This window comes from Heterodontus francisci, chromosome 5 (assembly GCF_036365525.1).
Source record: "Heterodontus francisci isolate sHetFra1 chromosome 5, sHetFra1.hap1, whole genome shotgun sequence".
Taxonomy (NCBI): Eukaryota; Metazoa; Chordata; class Chondrichthyes; order Heterodontiformes; family Heterodontidae; genus Heterodontus; species Heterodontus francisci.
Genome location: NC_090375.1, coordinates 172207952 through 172227586, shown reverse-complemented (window position 1 = coordinate 172227586; position 19635 = coordinate 172207952). Strand labels below are relative to the sequence as shown.

The window sequence follows — 19635 nt, the reverse complement described above, 5'->3', positions numbered from 1 at the left end:
TTTTGTCCCGAATTATTTTTTCTAGATGTTTCCCCACCACCAAAGTTAAACTGACTGGCCTGTAGTGAATGGGCTTATCTTTACACCATTTTTTGAACAAGGGTGTAATGTTTGCAATTCTCCAGTCCTCTGGCACCACCCCTGAGTCTAAGGAAGACTGCAAAATTATGGCCAGTGCCTCCATGATTTTCACCCTCACTTCCCTCATTATCCTTGGATGCATCTCATCCGGTCCTGGTGCTTTATCCACTTTAAGTACAGATAGCCTATCTGCTACGTCCTCTTTATCATTTTAAACCCTTCTAGTGTATGAATTACCTCCTCTTTCACCATTGCCTGGGTTGCATCTTCTTTCTTGGTAAAGACAGACGCAAAGTACTCATTTAATACCTCAGCAATGCCCTCTGCCTCCATGTGTAAATCCCTTTTATGGTCCCTAATTTGCCCCACTCCTCGTTTTACCACCCTTTTACTATTTATATGTCTAGAAAACTTTGCAATTCCCTTTAATGCTACCTGCCAGTTTCTTTTCATGCTCTCTCTTTGATTCTCTTATTTGCTTTTTCACTTCCCCTCTGGACTTTCCATATTCAACCTGGTTTTCAATTGTATTTTCTACCTGGCATCTGTCATAAGCAGACTTTTTGTTCTTTAGACGAACATACGAATTAGGACAAGGAGTAGGCCACTCGTCCCCTCGAGCCTGTTCTGCCATTCTTTAAGAGCATGGCTGAACTGATTACTCCACATTCCTGCCTACCCCGATAACCTTTCACCTCCTTGCTTGTCAAGAATCTATCTACTTCTGCCTTAAAAATACTTCAAGACTCTGCTTTCACCGCCTTTTGAGGAAGAGAGTTCCAAAGACTCTCAACCCTCTGAGAGAAAAAAATTCTCCTCATCTCTGTCATCTCTTTCCCTTCGAGGGAACATACCTTCGCTATGCCCGAACTATCTCTTCTTTGAAGGTAGCCCATTGTTCATCTTCCGGTTTTCCTGCCAGCCTTTGACTCCAATTTATTCACCCCAGTTTCATTCTTACCCCATTGAAGTTGGTTTTCCCCCAGTTAATTATCCTTACTCTGGATTGTTCTTTGTCCTTTTCCATAGTCAGCCTAAACCTTGTGATGCAATGATCACTGTCCCCTAAATGCTCTCCTGCTGATACTTGGCCCACCTTGTTCCCAGGAACCAGGTCTAGCAGTGCCTCCTTTCTCATGGATTAGCAACATACTGCTGTGGAAAATTTTCCTGAATACACTCGAGGAACTCTTGCCCCTCACTGCCCTTTACACTCCTACCATCCCAGTCTATGTTTGGATAATTGAAGTCCCCCATTATAACTACCCTATAATTTTTGCACCTCTCTGTAATTTCCTTGCAAATGTGTTCCTCCACGTCCTTCCCACCAGCTATAGGCCACAGGCTGAGACATTGGACCAGTTCTGGGTAAGGTGGGACCTGTACAAGATGGACAGGTTGCATCGTAGCAGGACTGGGACAAATGTCCTGCAGGGAGATTTGCTAGTGCTGTTGGGGAGGGTTTAAGTTAGATTAGCAGGGGGATGGGAGCCTATGGACAACACCAAGCAATTTAACTGCACCTTTTTTGTTCCTTAGCTCTAGCCAAATTGATTCTGTCCTCGACCCCTCTGGGGCATCCTTTTTCTCCAGCACTGCAATGCTCTCCTTAATCAATACCGCAACCCCCTCCCCCTTTTTTCCCTTTCCATTCTTTTCTGAACACCTTGTATCCAGGAATATTCTGCTCTTCTTTGAGCCAGGTACCTGTTATAGTCACAACATCATACTTCCACATGGTAATTTGCGCCTGGACCTCACCAATCATATTTACCACATTTCGTGCATTCACATGCATTTCGACTTTATTATTTACTCCCTTATTCTGACCCCACCTAATACTCCCTTATTCTGACCCCCTTCTCTAGTGCTATCTATCTCTCTCAGTATTCTATGCATCTTAGTATTCCTCTCTGATATTTCCTCCTGCTTTCCACACCCCTGACAAGTTACCAGTTTTGCTTCCCTCCAATCTGAGCTCCCTCTCAGGTTCTTATCCCCCTGCCAATCTAGTTTAAACATTCCTAACAGCACTAACAAATCTCCCTACAAGAATATTAGGAATATCCTTAGGAAGGGATGGGAACCTTTGCAAGGAGTCAGAGGAGGGGGGATCAAAGACGAGAACAAAAGACAGTAAGGGGAATAAGAAAAGTGACAGGCAGAGAAATCGAGGGCCAGAATCCAACAGGGCCTCAGTGAACAATAGTGGGAAGAGGACAAGTAATGTTAAAAAGACAAGCCTTAAGGTTTTGTGCCTTAACGCGTGGAGCATTCACAATAAAGTGGATGAATTAATCAGGCAAATAGATGTAAACGGGTATGAGAAGTCGGGATTACGGAAACATGGCTGCAAGGTGACCAGGGATGGGAAATGAACATCCAGGGATATTCAGTATTTAGGAAGGACAGACAAAAAGCAAAAAGCGGTGGAGTTACATTGCTGGTTAAAGAGGAAATTAACGCAATAGTGAGGAAAGATATTAGCTCTGATGATGTGGAATCTGTATGGGTAGAGCTGAGAAACACTAAGGGGCAAAAAACATCAGTGAGAACAAAGAACAGTACAGCACAGGAACAGGCATTTGGCCCTCCAAGCCTGCACCGATCTTGATGCCTGCCTAAACTAACACCTTCTGCACTTTCGGGGCCCATATCCCTCTATTCCCTTCCTATTCATGTATTTGTCAAGATGTCTCTTAAACGTCGCAATCGTATCTGCTTCCACCACCTCCCCTAGCAGCAAGTTCCAGGCACTCACCACCCTCTGTGTAAAAAAACTTGCCTCTCACATCCCCTCTAAACTTTGCCCCTCGCACCTTAAACCTATGTCCCCTAGTAACTGATTCTTCCACCCTGGGAACAAGCTTCTGACTATCCACTCTGTCCATGCCACTCATAACTTTGTAAACCTCTATCATGTCGCCCCTCCACCTCCGTCGTTCCAGTGAAAACAATCCAAGTTTTTCCAACCTCTCCTCATAGCTAATGCCCTCCAGACCAGGCAACATCCTGGTAAACCTCCTCTGTACCCTCTCCAAAGCCTCCACGTCCTTCTGGTAGTGTGGCGACCAGAATTGCACGCAATATTCAAAGTGTGGCCGAACTAAGGTTCTGTACAGCTGCAACATGAGTTGCCAATTTTTATACTCTATGCCCCGACCGATGAAGGCAAGCATGCCGAATGCCTTCTTGACTACCTTATCCACCTGCGTGACCTTCACTTTCAGTGACCTGTGGACCTGTACGCCGAGATCCCTCTGCCTGTCAATACTCCTGAGGGTTCTGCCATTTACTGTATACCTCCCACCTGCATTAGACCTTCCAAAATGCATTACCTCACATTTGTCCGGATTAAACTCCATCTGCCATTTCTCCGCCCAAGTCTCCAACCGATCTATATCCTGCTCAATCCTCATCATTATCCGCAACTCCACCAACCTTTGTGTCGTCCGCAAACTTACTAATCAGACCAGCTACATTTTCCTCCAAATCATTTATATATACTACAAACAGCAAAGGTTCCAGCACTGATCCCTGTGGAACACCACTGGTGACATTCCTCCATTCAGAAATACACCCATCCACTGATACCCTCTGTCTTCTATGACCGAGCCAGTTCTGTATCCATCTTGCCAGCTCACCTCTGATCCTGTGTGACTTCACCTTTTGTACCAGTCTGCCATGAGGGACCTTGTCAAAGGCTTTACTAAAGTCCATATAGATAACATCCACTGCCCTTCCTTCATCAATCATCTTTGTCACTTCCTCAAAAAACTCAATCAAATTAGTAAGACACAACCTCCCCTTCACAAAACCATGCTGTCTCTCGCTAATCAGTTTGTTTGTTTCCAAATGGGAGTAAAATCCTGTCCCAAATAATCCTCTCTAATAGTTTCCCTGCCACTGACACAAGGCTCACCGGCCTATAATTTCCTGGATTATCCTTGCCACCCTTCTTAAACAAAGGAACAACATTGGTTATTTCCAGTCCTCTGGGACCTCACCTGTAGCCAATGTGGATGCAAAGATTTCTGTCAAGGCCCCAGCAATTTCTTCCCTTGTCTCCCTCAATATTCTAGGGTAGATCCCATCAGGCCCTGGGGACTTACCTCCCTTAATGCTTTGCAAGACACCCAACACCTCCTCCTTTTTGATAATGAGATGACTGAGACTATCCGCACTCCCTTCCCTAGGCTCATCATCCACCAAGTCCTTCTCTTTGGTGAATACTGATGCAAAGTACTCATTTAGCACCTCGCCCATTTCCTCTGGCTCCACAGATAGATTCCCATCTCTGTCCTTGAGTGGGCCAACCCTTTCCCTGGTTACCCTCTTGCTCTTTATATATGTATAAAAAGCCTTGGGATTTTCCTTAATCCTGTTTGCCAATGACTTTTCATGACCCCTTTTAGCCCTCCTAACTTCTTGCTTAAGTTCCTTCCTACTGTCTTTATATTCCTCAAGTGCTTCATCTGTTCCTAGCCTTCCAGCCCTTACAAATGCTTCCTTTTTCTTTTTGACTAGGCTCACAATATCCCGTGTTATCCAAGCTTCCCGAAACTTGAGGGTTGCATTTTGACCCCCAAACTGTAGTGGTGATGTTGGGAATGGCATTAAACAGGAAATTAGAGATGCATGGAATAAAGGAACATCTGTAATTATGGGTGATTTTAATCTGCATATAGATTGGGCAAATCAAATTAGTCACAGTAACGTAGAGGAGGAATTCTTGGATTGTATACGGGATGGTTTTCTGGACCATTGAGGAACCAACTAGAGAACAGGCCATCCTAGACTGGTTATTGTGTAATGAGAGAGGAATAATTCACAGTGTAGTATGCGAGACCCCTTGGGGACTAGCGACCACAATATGATAGAATTCTTCATCAAGATGGAGATTGATGCAGTTGATACTGGGACAGGGCTCCTGAATCTTAGTAAAGGAAACTACGAAGGTATGAGGCATGAGTTGGCCATGACGGATTGGGAAACGTTACTTGAAGGGATGATGGTGGATTGGCAATGGCAAACATTTAAAGAGCGCGTGGATGAACTGCAACAATTGTTTATCCCTGTCTGGCACAAAAGTAAAACGGGAAAGGTAGCCAAACTATGGCTTACGAGGGAAATTAGAGATAGCATTAGATCCAAGGAAGAGGCATATAAATTTGCCAGGAAAAACAACAGAGCTGAGGATTGGGAGCAGTTTAGAATTCAGCAAAGGAGGACCAAGGGATTGATTAAGAAGGGGAAAATAGAGTACGAGAGTAAGCTTGCGGGGAACATAAAAACCGACTGTAAAAGTTTCTAAAGGTATGTGAAGAGAAAAAGATTGGTGAAGACAAATGTAGGTCCCTTACAGTCAGAAACAGGGGAATTTTTTATGGGGAATAAATAAATGGCTGACCAACTAAATGCATACTTTGGTTCTGTCTTCACAAAGGAGGACACAAATATCATACCAGAAATGTTGGGGAACACAGGGCTTCGTGAGAGAGAGGAACTGAAAGAAATCAGTATTAGTAGAGAAATGGTGTTGGGGAAATTGATGGGATTGAAGGCCGATAAATCCCCCAGGGCCAGATGGTCTGCATCCCAGAGTACTTAAGGAAGTGGCCCTAGAAATAGTGGATGCATTGGTGGTCATCTTCCAAGATTCTATCGACTCTGGAACAGTTCCTACAGATTGGAGGGTCGCTAATGTAACCCCACTATTTAAAAAGGGAGGTAGAGAGAAAGCAGGGAATTATAGACCAGTCAGCCTGACGTCAGTAGTGGGAAAAATTCCAGAGTCCATTATGAAAGATTTTATAGCAGAGCACTTGGAAAACAGTGGTAGAATCGGGCAGACTCAGCATGGATTTACGAAAGGGAAATCATGCTTGACAAATCTACTAGAATTCTTTGAAGATGTAACTAGTAGAGTTGATGAGGGGGAGTCACTGGATGTGGTTTATTTGGACTTTGAGAAGGCTTTCGACCGTCCCACATAAGAGATTAGCATGTAAAATTAAAGCGCATGGGATTGGGGGTAGTGTATAGCGATGGATAGAAAATTGGTTGGCGGACAGAAAACAGAGTAGGGATAAATGGGTCTTTTTCCGAATGGCAGGCAGTGACTGGTGGGGTACCGCAGGGATCGGTGCTAGGACCCCAGCTATTCACAATATACATTAATGATTTAGATGAGGGAACAAAATGTAATATCTCCAAATTTGCAGATGTCACAAAACTGGGTGGGAGGGTGAGTTGTGAGGAGGATGCAGAAAGGCTTCAGGGTGATTTGGACAAGTTGAGTGAGTGGGCAAATGCATGGCAGATGCAGTATAATGTGGATAAATGTGAGGTTATCCACTTTGGTAGCAAAAACAGGAAGGCAGATTATTATCTGAATGGCTATAAACTGAGAGAGGGGAATATGCAGCGAGATCTGGGTATTCTCGTGCACCAGTCGCTGAAGGTAAGCATGCAGGTGCAACAGGCTGTAAAGAAGGCAAATGGTATGTTGGCCTTTATAACGAGAGGATTCGAGTACAGGAGCAGGGATGTCTTGCTGCAGTTAAAAGGGCCTTGGTGAGGCCACATGTGTAATATTGTGTGCTGTTTTGGTCTCCTTATCTGAAGAAGGATGTTCTTGCTATAGAGGGAGTGCAGCGAAGGTTTACCAGACTGATTCCTGGGATGGTGGGACTGACGTATGAGGAGAGATTGAGTCGGTTAGGATTATATTCGCTGGAGTTCAGAAGAGTGAGGGGGCATCTCATAGAAACCTATAAAATTCTGACAGAACTTGACAGGGTAGATGCAGGAAGGATGTTCCCGTTGGTGGGGGAGTCCAGAACCAGGGGTCATAGTGTAAAGATACGGTGTAAACCTTTCAGGACTGAGATGAGGAGAAATTTCTTCACCCAGAGAGTGGTGAGCCTGTGGAATTCGCTACCACAGAAAGCAGTCGAGGCCAAAACATTGTATGTTTTCAAGAAGGAGGTAGATATAGCTCTTGGGTGTAAAGGGATCAAAGGGTATGGGGCGAAAGCAGGAACAGGCTATTGAGTTGGATGATCAGCCATGATCATAATGAATGGCGGAGCAGGCTCGAAGGGCCGAATGGCCTACTCCTCCTATTTTCTATGTTTCTATGCCCAGTCCTGCAAAGGTGCAACCCCTGGATCTTGTACAGGTCCCACCTGCCCCAGAACCAGTCTAGTGTCTTAGAAATCTGATGCCCTCCCTCCTACATCAGTTCTCTAGCCACATGTTCAAACACTCAATTCTCCTATTCTTATGCTCATTCGTACATGGGACTGAGAGTAATCCTGAGATTACTGCTTTTGTGGTCCTGCTTTATTAATCTTCCTAGCTCCCTAAAATTTGCTTTCATGACCTCATTCCTCTTCCTACCTATGTCATTCGTGCCAAAGTGGGCCACGACCTCTGGCTGTTCACCCTCCACCAGAAGAATATCCTGTAGCTGCTCTGTGATATCCTTGACCCTGGTACCAGGGAGGCAAGATACCATCCTGGCGTCTTATCTATGGCCACAAACCCACCTGTCTGTTCCCCTAACTAATGAATCCACTATCACTACTGCTCTTCCACTCTTCCTCCCCTCCTGTGCAGCTGAGCCACCTGTGTTGCCACAAACTTGGATCTGACTGCACTCCTCTGAGGAACCATCACCCTCACCAGTATCCAAAATGGAAAACCGATCAGTGAGTGAGATCATATCAGGGGACTCCTACACTACCTGCCTGGTTCCTTAGACTGCCTGGTGGTCACCCATTCCCTATCTGCCTGGATGCTCCTAACCTGTGGTGTGACCACCTCCCTAAATGTGCTATCCATGTAGTTCTCTGCCTCGTGGATGCACCACAGTGACACCAGCCGCCTCGTGAGATCCGAAACCTGGAGCTCAAGCTTGTGCAGCCGGTGACACTGCCTACAGATGTGTGTGTCTAGGACACATGGTCCGTCCATGATTTCCCACATGCCACAGGCTGTACATTCCACTCGGCAGAGCTGCCCTGCCATACCTTAACTTTACAGACTATTTATTATAAGTAGAATAGCTTACCACTTACTCACCAATCAGCTCCTTCCACTGCACTAAATTAAGAACCAAATGCTGGAGGGTTAAAAAAGTAGAAAAAAAGGAGCGCCTCCTCCCCACTTTACTGAACTCCCAACTCACCAAACTCGTATCTCCACCCTCTGCTTGCAATCTGCACTCTGACTTTGCAGCAATCAGTCTGTGATGTAACATCTGCCCAGACCCTGCGTTATTATAGATGGTGCAGCACCGAAGCAACACAGATCACAGTGGAAACCCAGTATGGTATTTAATTCAATTTCGAGGCATAGTCACTTTCTATCACGTTGCTTTTTAAACCAGCGCAAATGATGGCGAAAAATCGATTTGCACCGAACACAGTTTGCACTTAAAATGCTATGATTTTTTTCAACGCTGGTTTCACCAATTGCAGGCAATTGCGTTATAAAAACCAACGCAATCTATGGAAACTCCAGGCCAACATGTTTCATAGGGCAACCATGTAGATATGTCTGTGTGGAACTGTTTCAATTACTGGTGTCATTGGGGTGTTAGATCTACTGGAGGTGAGTCACCCCATTAGATGACCATTGAACTAATCTGGTTCATTGATGATAACTGGAATTTTCATATACTGATGTCATATCTATGCAATGTACTTAATGTCCAAAACAAACTTCATAGGAAGAAAGCTACATAAACAAATTCAATTCAAAATGTACATCCAGTTAAATTTCCTCATTATTTAGTTCCCTTTTCTTCATGCACCTGGCTACACTCTGCAGCTAAGAGGCGAGTTTGCTGCCAGTGCCCCCTGTCACTATCAGCTGCCGGAAATATCAGCTTTTTGCTTTAATTTTTACTCCTCAGTGTGTGCTCAACTTTTTCTCAGTCCCACACTTTCAACAATTTTTATTAGTTCTTGGAATGTGGGCAACACTGGGAAGATTACAGTTCTTGTCCATGTCTAGTTGCCCTGAGAGCAATAAGAGTCAACCATTTAGTATGGACTGGAGTTAGATGTAGACCAGATAGGAGCAGGCTTCCCTGCCTTTACTGGTTGGGTTTTTAGCAACATCCAGTGGCTTCTGTAGTCATTTTCTACTGCTAACTCAAATAATACCAGATTTGGTGAAATCAGTTTTGTAAATTGCCATGGTGGAATTTAATTGCATGACCACTGGGTTGCTAGTCCAATATTATAACGACTCATTTACCATACCCATCTGCACAATGCTGTGGAGTGATTTTAATTTGCATTGGGATAAATTGTAAACACAATACCATGTGGAGACAGAATAGGTCTCAATTTGAAGTGAGTTTATTAATTTGTCAAATAGTTTTTCTTAGGTGTTTGTAATGAACTGGTATAGATTTTCACTGCGACAACATTCAGTAAATGGTCTGATTACACCCCAAAGACAAATTATTTGAGCAAGAAATGTTTGTGAATACCAAGTGAAAAGAACTCATGGATTTTTTCTTCTCGAAAATTAAAACTGCCCACTTGGCCACCTCAGTTGCTTCCTCCTAATCTCATCCCCCATTCTTAATCATCTCTGTTTGACAATATATCACTCCATAGCTTCTCTCCCATCCCCTCCTATCCAACATCAGCTCACCTGTTTTATGTGATCCACCTTCTGACCCCCTCCCAACCCACCTCATTACCACACAACTACTTATCTTTGATCCAGTGCCTATCAATTTCATCAATTACTCCCTTTCCTCATGTTTTGTTCCCCATCCTTAAAGACTACCATAAGCAACCCCTTCTTCAAAAGGCCCACTCTTGATCCCTCCAACCTCTTTAATTGCCACCCTATCTCCCACTTGCCTTTCAATGACCAAATGTAATATTTCCAAGTTTGCTGATGACACATAATTCGGTGGGAATGTGAGTTGTGAGGAAGATGCAAAGAGGCTTCAAGGGGATTTCGACAGGCTAAGTGAGTGGGCAAGAACATAGCAGATGGAATATAATGTCAAAAAGTTGGAAGTTATCCACATTGGCAGGAAAAATAGGAATGCAGAGTATTCTTAAGTGGTGAGAGCTTGGGATGTGTTGATGTACGAAGGGACTTGGGTGTCCTTGTTCATAAGTCACTGAAAGCTAACATGTAGGTACAGCAAGCAATTAGGAAGACGAATGGCACGTTGGCCTTTATTGCAAGAGGATTTGAGTACAGCAGTAAAGAAGTCTTGCTACAATTGTATAGAGCCTTGGTGAGACTGCATCTGGAGTACTGTGTACAGTTTTGGATCTACTTACCTAAGGAAGGATATATTGCCATGGAGGGAGTGCAAAAATGGTTCACCAGATTGATCATTGGGATGGAGGAATTGTCCTATGAGGAGATAATTGTGGAGACTGGGCCAATATTCTCTGGAGTTTAGTAGAATGGGAGATGATCTCATAGAAGAATACAAAATTCTTACAAGCCTCAACAGGGTAGATGCAGGAAGGATGTTTCCCCTGGATGAGGAGTTTAGAACCAGGGGACACTGTCTCAGAATAAGGGCCAGGCCATTTCGGACTGAGCAGAAATTGCTTCACTCAGAGGGTGGTGAATCTTTGGAATTCTCTACCCCAGAGGGCTGTGGAGGCTCGATCATTGAGTATATTCAAGACAGAGATCGATGGATTTCTAGATATTAAAGGTATCAAGGGATATGGGAAATCATGTGAGAAAATGGCAATGAGGTGGAACATCAGCCATGATCTAGTTGAATGGTGGTACAGGCTCAAGGGGCCGAATGGACTGCTACTGCTTCTATGTTCTATGTTCCCATGTTCATATCTAAGGCTATCAAATGCATTGTCGCCACACCTACCATTTCCTGTTCACAGCACTGAAGACTTTGATATGAACTTATCACTTGGGTGTCAAAGTCACCCAATGCATCCTTTGTATTTACAACTATGGTGCACTATTCCTTTTTGTGCTCTTCAATATCCATGTGGTGTTCGACATGGCCAATCACTCCATTCTTCTATGTAGTTGACCTCCAATACACCAGTGTTACATACTTCTACTCCTGCCTGTCACAATTTCCATTCTTCAACTCCTCTTTCCTTGCCTCATACTGCCCCTTGGTAACATCATTCACAGGCACAGGGTCTGCTTGCATATATCTAGACTGATGACACCCAGCTCTATCCTCCATCACCAGCCTTGACACCAAAAACACCATTGTGCTCTCTGATAACTTGATTGACGTCAAGAATGAAGGAGCAAGAGTTTTTTTCAACCTAACATTTGGAAAGACTTATCGACTGGAATGTTACAACCCCCCAGGGAGCGATCTGCAGGTGGGGGGGGGGGGGGGGGAGCGTAAAATTGAGTGAGAGGTGGGGGTGCCGTTTCCATTGCCTACCTGCCCCCGTTGCTATTTTACATGCAGTGAGGGAGGTTAAAAATGGTCCGCCCAGCCCCAGGCCAATTGAGGTCCTTAAGTCGCCAATTAATTGCCACTTAAGGGCCTCCTCCTGCCGCTGCTTGTATGGGCACTTTGCCACCTGGAGAGGCCGCCCAGTAAATCTGGAGGTCTCCTTGCGGGCTGGGGGGGCCCTCCTGATCGGTCACCCTGTACCCCACAGAAGGCCCCCCACCCCCCACCCCCCAATGGCACAAGCCAGCCCTGCTGAAGCGCCCCCCCCCCCCTCATTGACCCCCACCCTCCTCGGTAGGGCCCAGCCGATTTTCCCCAGCGAGACCCGAAACCCTACGCATCTTCCAGTGCCAGCATCCATGCTGCTGCTCAGGCTAGGTGCAATCCCCGCAGTGGTCACCGCTCCTAGTGGCGCTGCTGGGATTGGGGAGCTACCAGCCTGCTGATTGGCCGGCAGCTCTTGGAGGTGGGACTTTTGGCCTCAGAGGGGCGGAAGACCCGCCCAGGGCCAATTAAGGGCCTGGGCCAGGCAAAATCACTGTGTGGTTTCCAGGCCAGGCAGAGGCAGGCTTACCCCTGACTTTTCAGTTGGTGGGCGGGGCCTCTGTTGCCACGTAAAATTCCGGCCATCGTGTTTGGCACCCACCAAGACTCCTGCACCTAACCATGGATTCCATTCAGCTTCCTAGCTGTTTATTTAGCATGAATCTACTACCGACAATCTTACTGTCCTGTTTTACGCTGACTTCAACTTACGCATCTTAGCCCACCTATTTTCAACTCTATTACATCACCTGCAACTACTGTTGCCTCAATACCAGTGGCGCAAGTTTCTGTTGTATATAAAGTGACTTTGATACCAACTTATCACCCCCACAAGGTTCACATTTTGTGATGAGCGTAAGCCACAGGCCAGTGAACCCAATTGCATCTGCTATTATAAAAATTCTCAACACTGTTTAAAACTCCGAAGTTCATAAGCATCTCCATTTATACAGCATGATGATCAGCTTTCATTGCTGGGAGATTTCCTAGGGTCAGCCGAACTTACTTGCTTCAGCTGGAATCCCAGCAGTATCTGCTGCATGTGCCAGTGTGGTGAAAATGGCTGCTTACGAGTCATGTAAGGAGAGGAGCTTTTGTAGAGGATTTTACAATTTAACGGCATTTTGCTGGCCCTTAATAATACTGAACTCCAGTGACGTTGGCAATATTGGGTTCTTACATGTATGAAACCACTCTGCCACCAATATCACTTACTTTTAATACCTGCCAGCATTTCGAACAGTAAATCCCAGAAGTGGTGGTTATCGGTGGCAGATGTATCTGCTCCCTACCCAATTTCCCACCCCACTAATACCTGAAATTCAACTGAGGAGAGTCCGAGTCACCATGTTACTCTTGCACCTGACAGTCTCCACTGTCATCTTCATGAAATAGTAACAAGCCAAAATTGAACAGAAAAGGAACCTACAAATCAATAAATAGATGAAATGGGTCTTGGGTAACAGTGGAAAATGAGTGGTTGTGAATTGATAGCCTATTTCATAACCCGCACAATTTTTTTTCTCATTGAAGTCAGTTCATGTATAAAACTGGACCATTAAGCTCGATGTCTCTCAGTGAAAAAAAATATTGAATTTAAAAAGAAAAAGAAAACGATAATTGACATAAGGATGTGCATATTCACAATAATTGACTTTGTAGTTTTACATAGCTGGATCAAATCAAACATTTTAGTTGCAGAATAATACATTATGTGTTATGGTACAACATTCCTGTCCTTACAAAATAGTGTATGCTATTAACAACAAATGGAACATCCACTAGTATGTTTGTATGACTCATGTCCAAATAATATACTCATCATTGTCACAGTGAGCTGATTTATTGTCAGTTCGTTTATATTGGTCTGATGGTTTTGGTGATCGATTCTGTCTGATATCGGTCTCGGGTAAAAAGGAACACAAACATTATATAAATGAATATAAACAGTCTTCAGGAGTCTTTAATCAAATGATGTGTGACCTAAAATCCAAGTACCTCAAGCTGCAGATGTCTTTCATTGCTAATCCTTCACTTAATATTAATATTTGTACTCTGCACAGTAGCATGGTGTGATGATCTTACGTGTTGTCATGTGTTTGTTCACAGAGCTGGAGGCAGAGGAATGGTGTAAGCTTCTTTCCGTTGAGTGCTTAGGATCCAGACTCAATGATATCAGCTTTGGGGAGCCAGACCTATTAGCAGCCGGAGTTCAAAGAGAGCAAAATGGTAGGCCTATATATTCTTCACTAAGTCAATAAAGATATTGAGCACTTTAGGTATTGATATGGAACCATCTTGTTAAATTGTTTCTGTTATATATGTGAATCTTGTTTGTACATCTTTCATGCCTTATTTATGATTCCACCTTGACTGATTAACACCAAGGATCGATCTGGGGTGAGCAGCATTTATTTGGCTAAGGACTGATATGCACGGTGGTCTAGCCTGTAATGCACCAGCATTTGTTTTTCCCTTTGTATTGTCTCTCCACCTCGATTTATATCATTCTTATTCAGAAGGTGAGATACAACTGCTAGTCAGCATCTCAGCTGATGTCATCATTGCTTTCCCATGGTCAGCCTATAGGCTAACTCAGGCTTGTCCAACATATGGCCCACAGGCCAGGATCCGGCCGCCAAAGGCTTCCATCCAGCTCGCAAGTATAAACTGTACCCAGGGCTGTTCCTCATCCTCGCTAGGGGTCCGTGACTGGAGATGAGGAATTTCCCTTTGTCTTCTTGAGTTCCGCTGCAGAAGAATCAGATGAGAAATTTGGTGGAATGGTATCTCGAAAAAGGCTGATAGGCAAGCACACAGAAATGCTTGGTGCATTGACAGGCCTGTTGTCATTGTCAAGGAGGAGTCAGGCTTCAATTATGGCTGCCAATACCTGTGCTGAAAGGGGCATTCAGGGTCTTATAGCAGTCCAGCAATCTGCCCTCCAGCAGATTGCTAAGATTGCTGAGGTGCCACCCTGGGGAGTGGCAATGCCACCATGGAACACAAACCAACTGCCCTCTCTCAGGATGACAGCATTCGTCCTCCCACCACTGCTACTCCACCTTGCTATTGCCTGTCAGCAAGCCAGCCAGGACTGCTGGCACCAATGCCAAGGTGGTGCAGTCCAAAACCAAGCCTACTAGGCCCAAAACTTCACAAGGGGCATCCTGCAAGGCCTTCTGCAGTCTCCCCCACCAAAAGTCAGCAGCCTGCACCAGTCATCCTGCAGTCACTGGGGTAGCACTGCATAGGAGCACTAGGACAAAGGCACACAGAAGACAGGCACTAAGGTAATGGACAAACGGTGATTAGTTGAGTCTTGTATGGAGTATTGGATGTTTTGTTCAATAAAATTGTTATAGAATGGTTGTTTTGTGGTGGCTTTAATTTCAGGATTGCATGCTGGTCTGTAACAAAAGAGGTAGTAAGGTGTGGTACTGTTGAGGGGTTTTCTTCATGGGAACCAGAGTCGAATGATGTGTTCACAGCCAGCCTGTCTGGAATGTGGATGTGCCAGCTGCCTCCTCCCTTTCTTCTCTTCATGACTTCTGCTCTTCTTCCTCTTCCTGCTCCAAAGGTGCTCTCTGAATCCCCGTGCCTTCATGATAACCAGGTTGTGGAGGATGCAGCAGACCACCACAAATTAGGACTCTCACTCCGGTGAGTCCTGGAGGGTTCCTCTGGAGCAGTCCAGGCAGAGGAACCATTGCTTCAACACCCCAATCGTCTGCTCAATGACATACCTCTTGACAGCATGGCTGTCATTAGGATGATGCTGGCCCCATATAGTTGGGTTGCAGATGGGAGTCATTAACCAGTTGTAGAGTGGATAACCCCTATCGCCCAGCAGCCACCCTCAGCTTTACATGTTGGCTGAAAGGTTTTGGAACAGCAGACTGGCACAGAATGAAGAGATCATGATCGCTGCCAGGATAGCAGGCATTCACCAACATGATGCGCTGAGCATTGTCGCACACCACTGCATATTGAGTGATTGGTAAACTTTATGGTTTAAGTACATCTCACAATTGAGATTCGGTGCCCCTAAAACCATGTGTGTGCAGTCGATTGCTCCCTGTTCCATGGGAAGCTCGTTACCCTGGCAACGCCACGTGCACAGGCCACCTGCTTCTCTCTGTTCAGAAAGAACACAAAGAAGTCCCCTCTCCTGGCATACAGAGCCTCTGTCACCTCTTTGATATAATGGACAATGAAATGGGAGATGTTAGCTGTGCCACCTGGTATGATCTAGTTGTGAAGAAATTGAGGGTCATGGTCACCTTCATGGTCATTGGCAGTACTGTCCTCGCCCTGCTTTGAAGCTACAGGTCTGGTTCCAAGAGGTAGCAGAATTCTGTGAGCACCTCCTTTGTGAATCGCAGATGATGCAAACCCTGCTGCTGGCTTTGGTGGAGTTGAAGAAGTGTTCCCACAAGACCTGAGATGGGTAAAGCCTCCAGCAGTGAGCCCTTCTCCACTTCCTCCTCCTCCTCCTGAGAGAAGCTTGTCCTCTTACTTGCTGCCCCTGCACCTTCTCCCTCTCGTGCTGCAGCCCAAGGGGGACAGTTGCTATAGCCCCATGACTAGCAGCAAGTGGTGTGCCCAGGGATCTTGCAGTTACATGTAACACCTTCCCCACATGCAGCTACATTCCCTGCAGGCTTTGCCAACTGTTAGCAACTCCTCCAAGCACCAAACACTTCCACAAACTCAAACAAAGCCAACAGAAAATAATCAGTAAATGATCTGCAAGTTGTTGGCGCCTTTAAATAGCGCCGGTGGGAAGGTACTTTGTGCAACTGAACGCATGTTCAGCTGTATGTGTTTAAGCAAGGTCATTAACTAGAGTGTCAAGGTCCAAAATGGCAGGTCGAGCATCAAGCCAGTGTGAGACACTGACTGACATTGCGATCTATCTAATCTGCATGCTTCTGGTGCAAGCACGTAACGCCAGCGCTAATGCTCAAACAAAGATGGCATCCGGCACAGGCCACACCAGAAGTGGGTGAAAGCAGCGCTGACGCCGTTTTGCTACTAACCTGGCACCTGTAACGCCAAAACCATTGGCGCTGCGGTGCCGAATTTTGTGCTATAACAATCTACAGCGCAGAAACGAGCCTTTCGGCCCAAGTAGTCTCTGCTTGTATTTACGTTCCATGCGAGCTTCCTCCCACGCCTCATCATCTAACCCTATCAGCACGTCTGTCTAGTCCTTTCTCTCTCATGTAGTTTTTGTTTTATTTTATAGCAATTTCACTTCATGAGTGTCCAGCCCTTTTAAAGGTTGGTGATGCCTGTAACCATCCGCCTGACCCCTGCATGATCCGAACATGTTGTGTACTGTATAATTAAGACTGACAAATATTCATTTAAAAGAGGCGTCCTTGCATTGTAGTATTAGTCCAGCTCAATGGAATGCAGCCACACACAGCACCTGAAGGGTAGTGCTGCTGCACCCAAATGTTATTATCTATAATTTAATTATGGGCTATTGGAAATCTAGGGACTAAGATATGTCTTTTATGTTGGCAGTCACTAGTCAAATCAGATTCAACCATTTGGTGTTGTTTCTTAAAAAGGCAGGAGATTTACATAATAACGTCCCAGTGATGCAATTAAAATTCTCCAAATGCCACACAAAACAATAAGACGGGGAAATATACGTTAAATAGCGAATAAAATATGCTTGGGAATTTGTGACAAGGTTAGGAAGCATATGAAATATTCAAATGACATTATAAATCACAAGAACAATGTTCCAGCAATTAAAAAGGTCATCAGAGCCCCAGGGTTGGTCCCGTTCTACAGATCTCTCACTTTAAGTTTGGATGGCACCAGCTGGCTTGGTTTGCTGCGTGGGTTTTATGTCTGCCAGCGCCATTTATCGAGATGTTAGTGGACATTATGCAGACATAATTTACTTTATCAATCATTGCACAAGCAATGATAAAAATCCACAGCAATGAAAACAGGATGTTACAGGGGTTCTGATGAAAGTTCTGAGAATATCAACATTACGTGAAATGAACAGAGTGTATTCAGAGATTTAATATGTTGTATTTTACTGGTAGTTGCCACATTAGGAGTACAATAGTATGACATATAATTCATGTTGAGAGATATTAGAAATTGTCAGTCACTTGCAGTAGGCAACGGATAGGAGTGTATTTGTGTGAAATTCAAGTAATGAATGCGTCAGGTTCGGTTGTGATAGGGTCCAAAACTGAATACTCACCACAAGGCGTCACACGTAAGGAATGACTCTTGGGCTAGGGACTGGAGAGTTGTTATTGGTCATGTAATCTTATCCAGGAGGAGGTGGAAATATAATCTAAAAATGAGAGCAGAGTAGAGGGTACTTTACTGTACACTGACCTTGTGCTTGATGTTGACAATGGATGCTAAAATTGGGGAAAATGCTATATTCTACTTTGGTGCAATACTAATTTAATACTGCATTGTCAAAAGTGTTCTCTTTCAAATGCCTGCTCCAGTGGTTCAGGTAGCTCTTATGGACATTATAAATCCCATAGCACTATATGAAGAAAAACATGGAGGTCCTCCAGTGTCCTGCAAACACTCCTCCCTCAACCAAAGCAGATGAACTAGTTGGGAACAGAAAGTGCTGTAATGCTCAGCAGGTCTGGCATCATCTATGTAGAGAGAAACAGAGTTAACGTTTCAGGTCTGTGACCCTTCATCAGAAATGGCAAAGGTTAGAAAAGTAACAGTCTTTGAGCAAGTGAAAGCGGGGAGGGGGGGGGGGGGGGAAGAAGAACAAGAGGGAAAAGTCTGTGATAGGACAGAGGGGGGGGGGGAGAGATTAAATGACAGATATCATGGAATAGAAGTCAATGGGGTGTTAAATAGTTATAGTGAAAGACAAAGCATGATTCCAGAGAGAGTGCTAATGGCAGAATAATGAACAGCTCTGTACAAAAGCAAAAAATGAAAAACAAGTTTAAGACTAGAACTTGGGTTAAAAAATAAATAATAATAATAATAAGTACAAAAAATAATGGGGGTCATGATAGGAACTGGCTGAACACAATATTGAGTCCAGAAGGCTGTAGAGTGTCTAATCGGAAGGTGAGGTGCTGTTCCTTGAGCTTGAGCTGATGTTCATTGGAACATTGCAGCAGGACGAGGACAGAAATCTTGGCATGAGAACAAGGGGGTGAATTAAAATGGCAAGCAATCGGAAGCTCGGGGTCATGCTTGCGCACCAAGCGGAGGTGTTCTGCAAAGCAGTCACCTAATCTGCGTTTGGTCTCCCCAATGTAGAGGAGACCGCATTGTGAGCCGTAAATACAGTATACTAAATTGCTCCAGCAACACATGGGTACCAATGCCTCTCCAGATCTTTCTTCCCCTTCCCTTCCCTCTGACCCCATCCCTTCTCCTAATCTCATCCCTTGCCGTGTATTCACAATACCCTCTGACCTTCCCCTCTCTGAGGCTGAACGATCTGTCCTTAGCAACGGACTCTGTTTTATACCCTTAAACCCCCACCTCAATGAATTTCCTGCTCAGCATGATGTTGAGCTTTTCTTCCATCATCTTTGCCTCCGAGCTCAGTTTGTTTTCTAGGAGTCCTCCCCCCGACCAGTGGACCCATTTGCCCACCTCCAGTACTCTCTCTCCTCCTGGAACCCTTCTTCTGGCCTCTTATCCACTCTTGATCTTTTGATTGAAAACTGTCAGCATGACATCAGCCACTTGAATTTCTCTGTTCCCCTCACTCACTCTAACCTCTCTCCCTCTGAACTTGCTGCACTCCGTTCTCTCGGGTCTACCCCTGACATTGTGATCAAAACCACTGATAAGGGTGGTGCTGTTGTTGTCTGGTGCACTGACCTCTACCTTGCAGAGGCTGAGCGCCAACTGTTAAGACACTTCTTCCTACCTCCCCCTGGACAATGACCCCACCACCAAACGTCAAGGCATTGTCTCCAAGACTATTACTGAACTCATCTCCTCTGGAGATATTCCCACCTCATAGTCCTGCAACCCCAGACAGCCCACTTCTATCTCCTTCCCAAATCCACAAACAGGACTGT

At 45.0% G+C, this 19635-nt stretch overlaps 1 protein-coding gene across 4 annotated transcripts in view; it reads left to right on the top strand.

The window, feature by feature from the left end:
* The window catches only part of dok6 (docking protein 6), a 506642-nt gene that overhangs the window by 354233 nt on the left and 132774 nt on the right, over nt 1-19635 (top strand). For all 4 annotated transcript variants that reach the window (XR_010975088.1, XR_010975089.1, XM_068032346.1 and 1 more), the window contains exon 4: nt 13682-13801. Coding sequence is in view for 2 of the 4 variants with exons in the window: in XM_068032346.1 (XP_067888447.1) it covers nt 13682-13801 (120 nt within the window). In the remaining 2 variants the exon portion in view is untranslated. The remainder of the gene's footprint in view (nt 1-13681; nt 13802-19635) is intronic.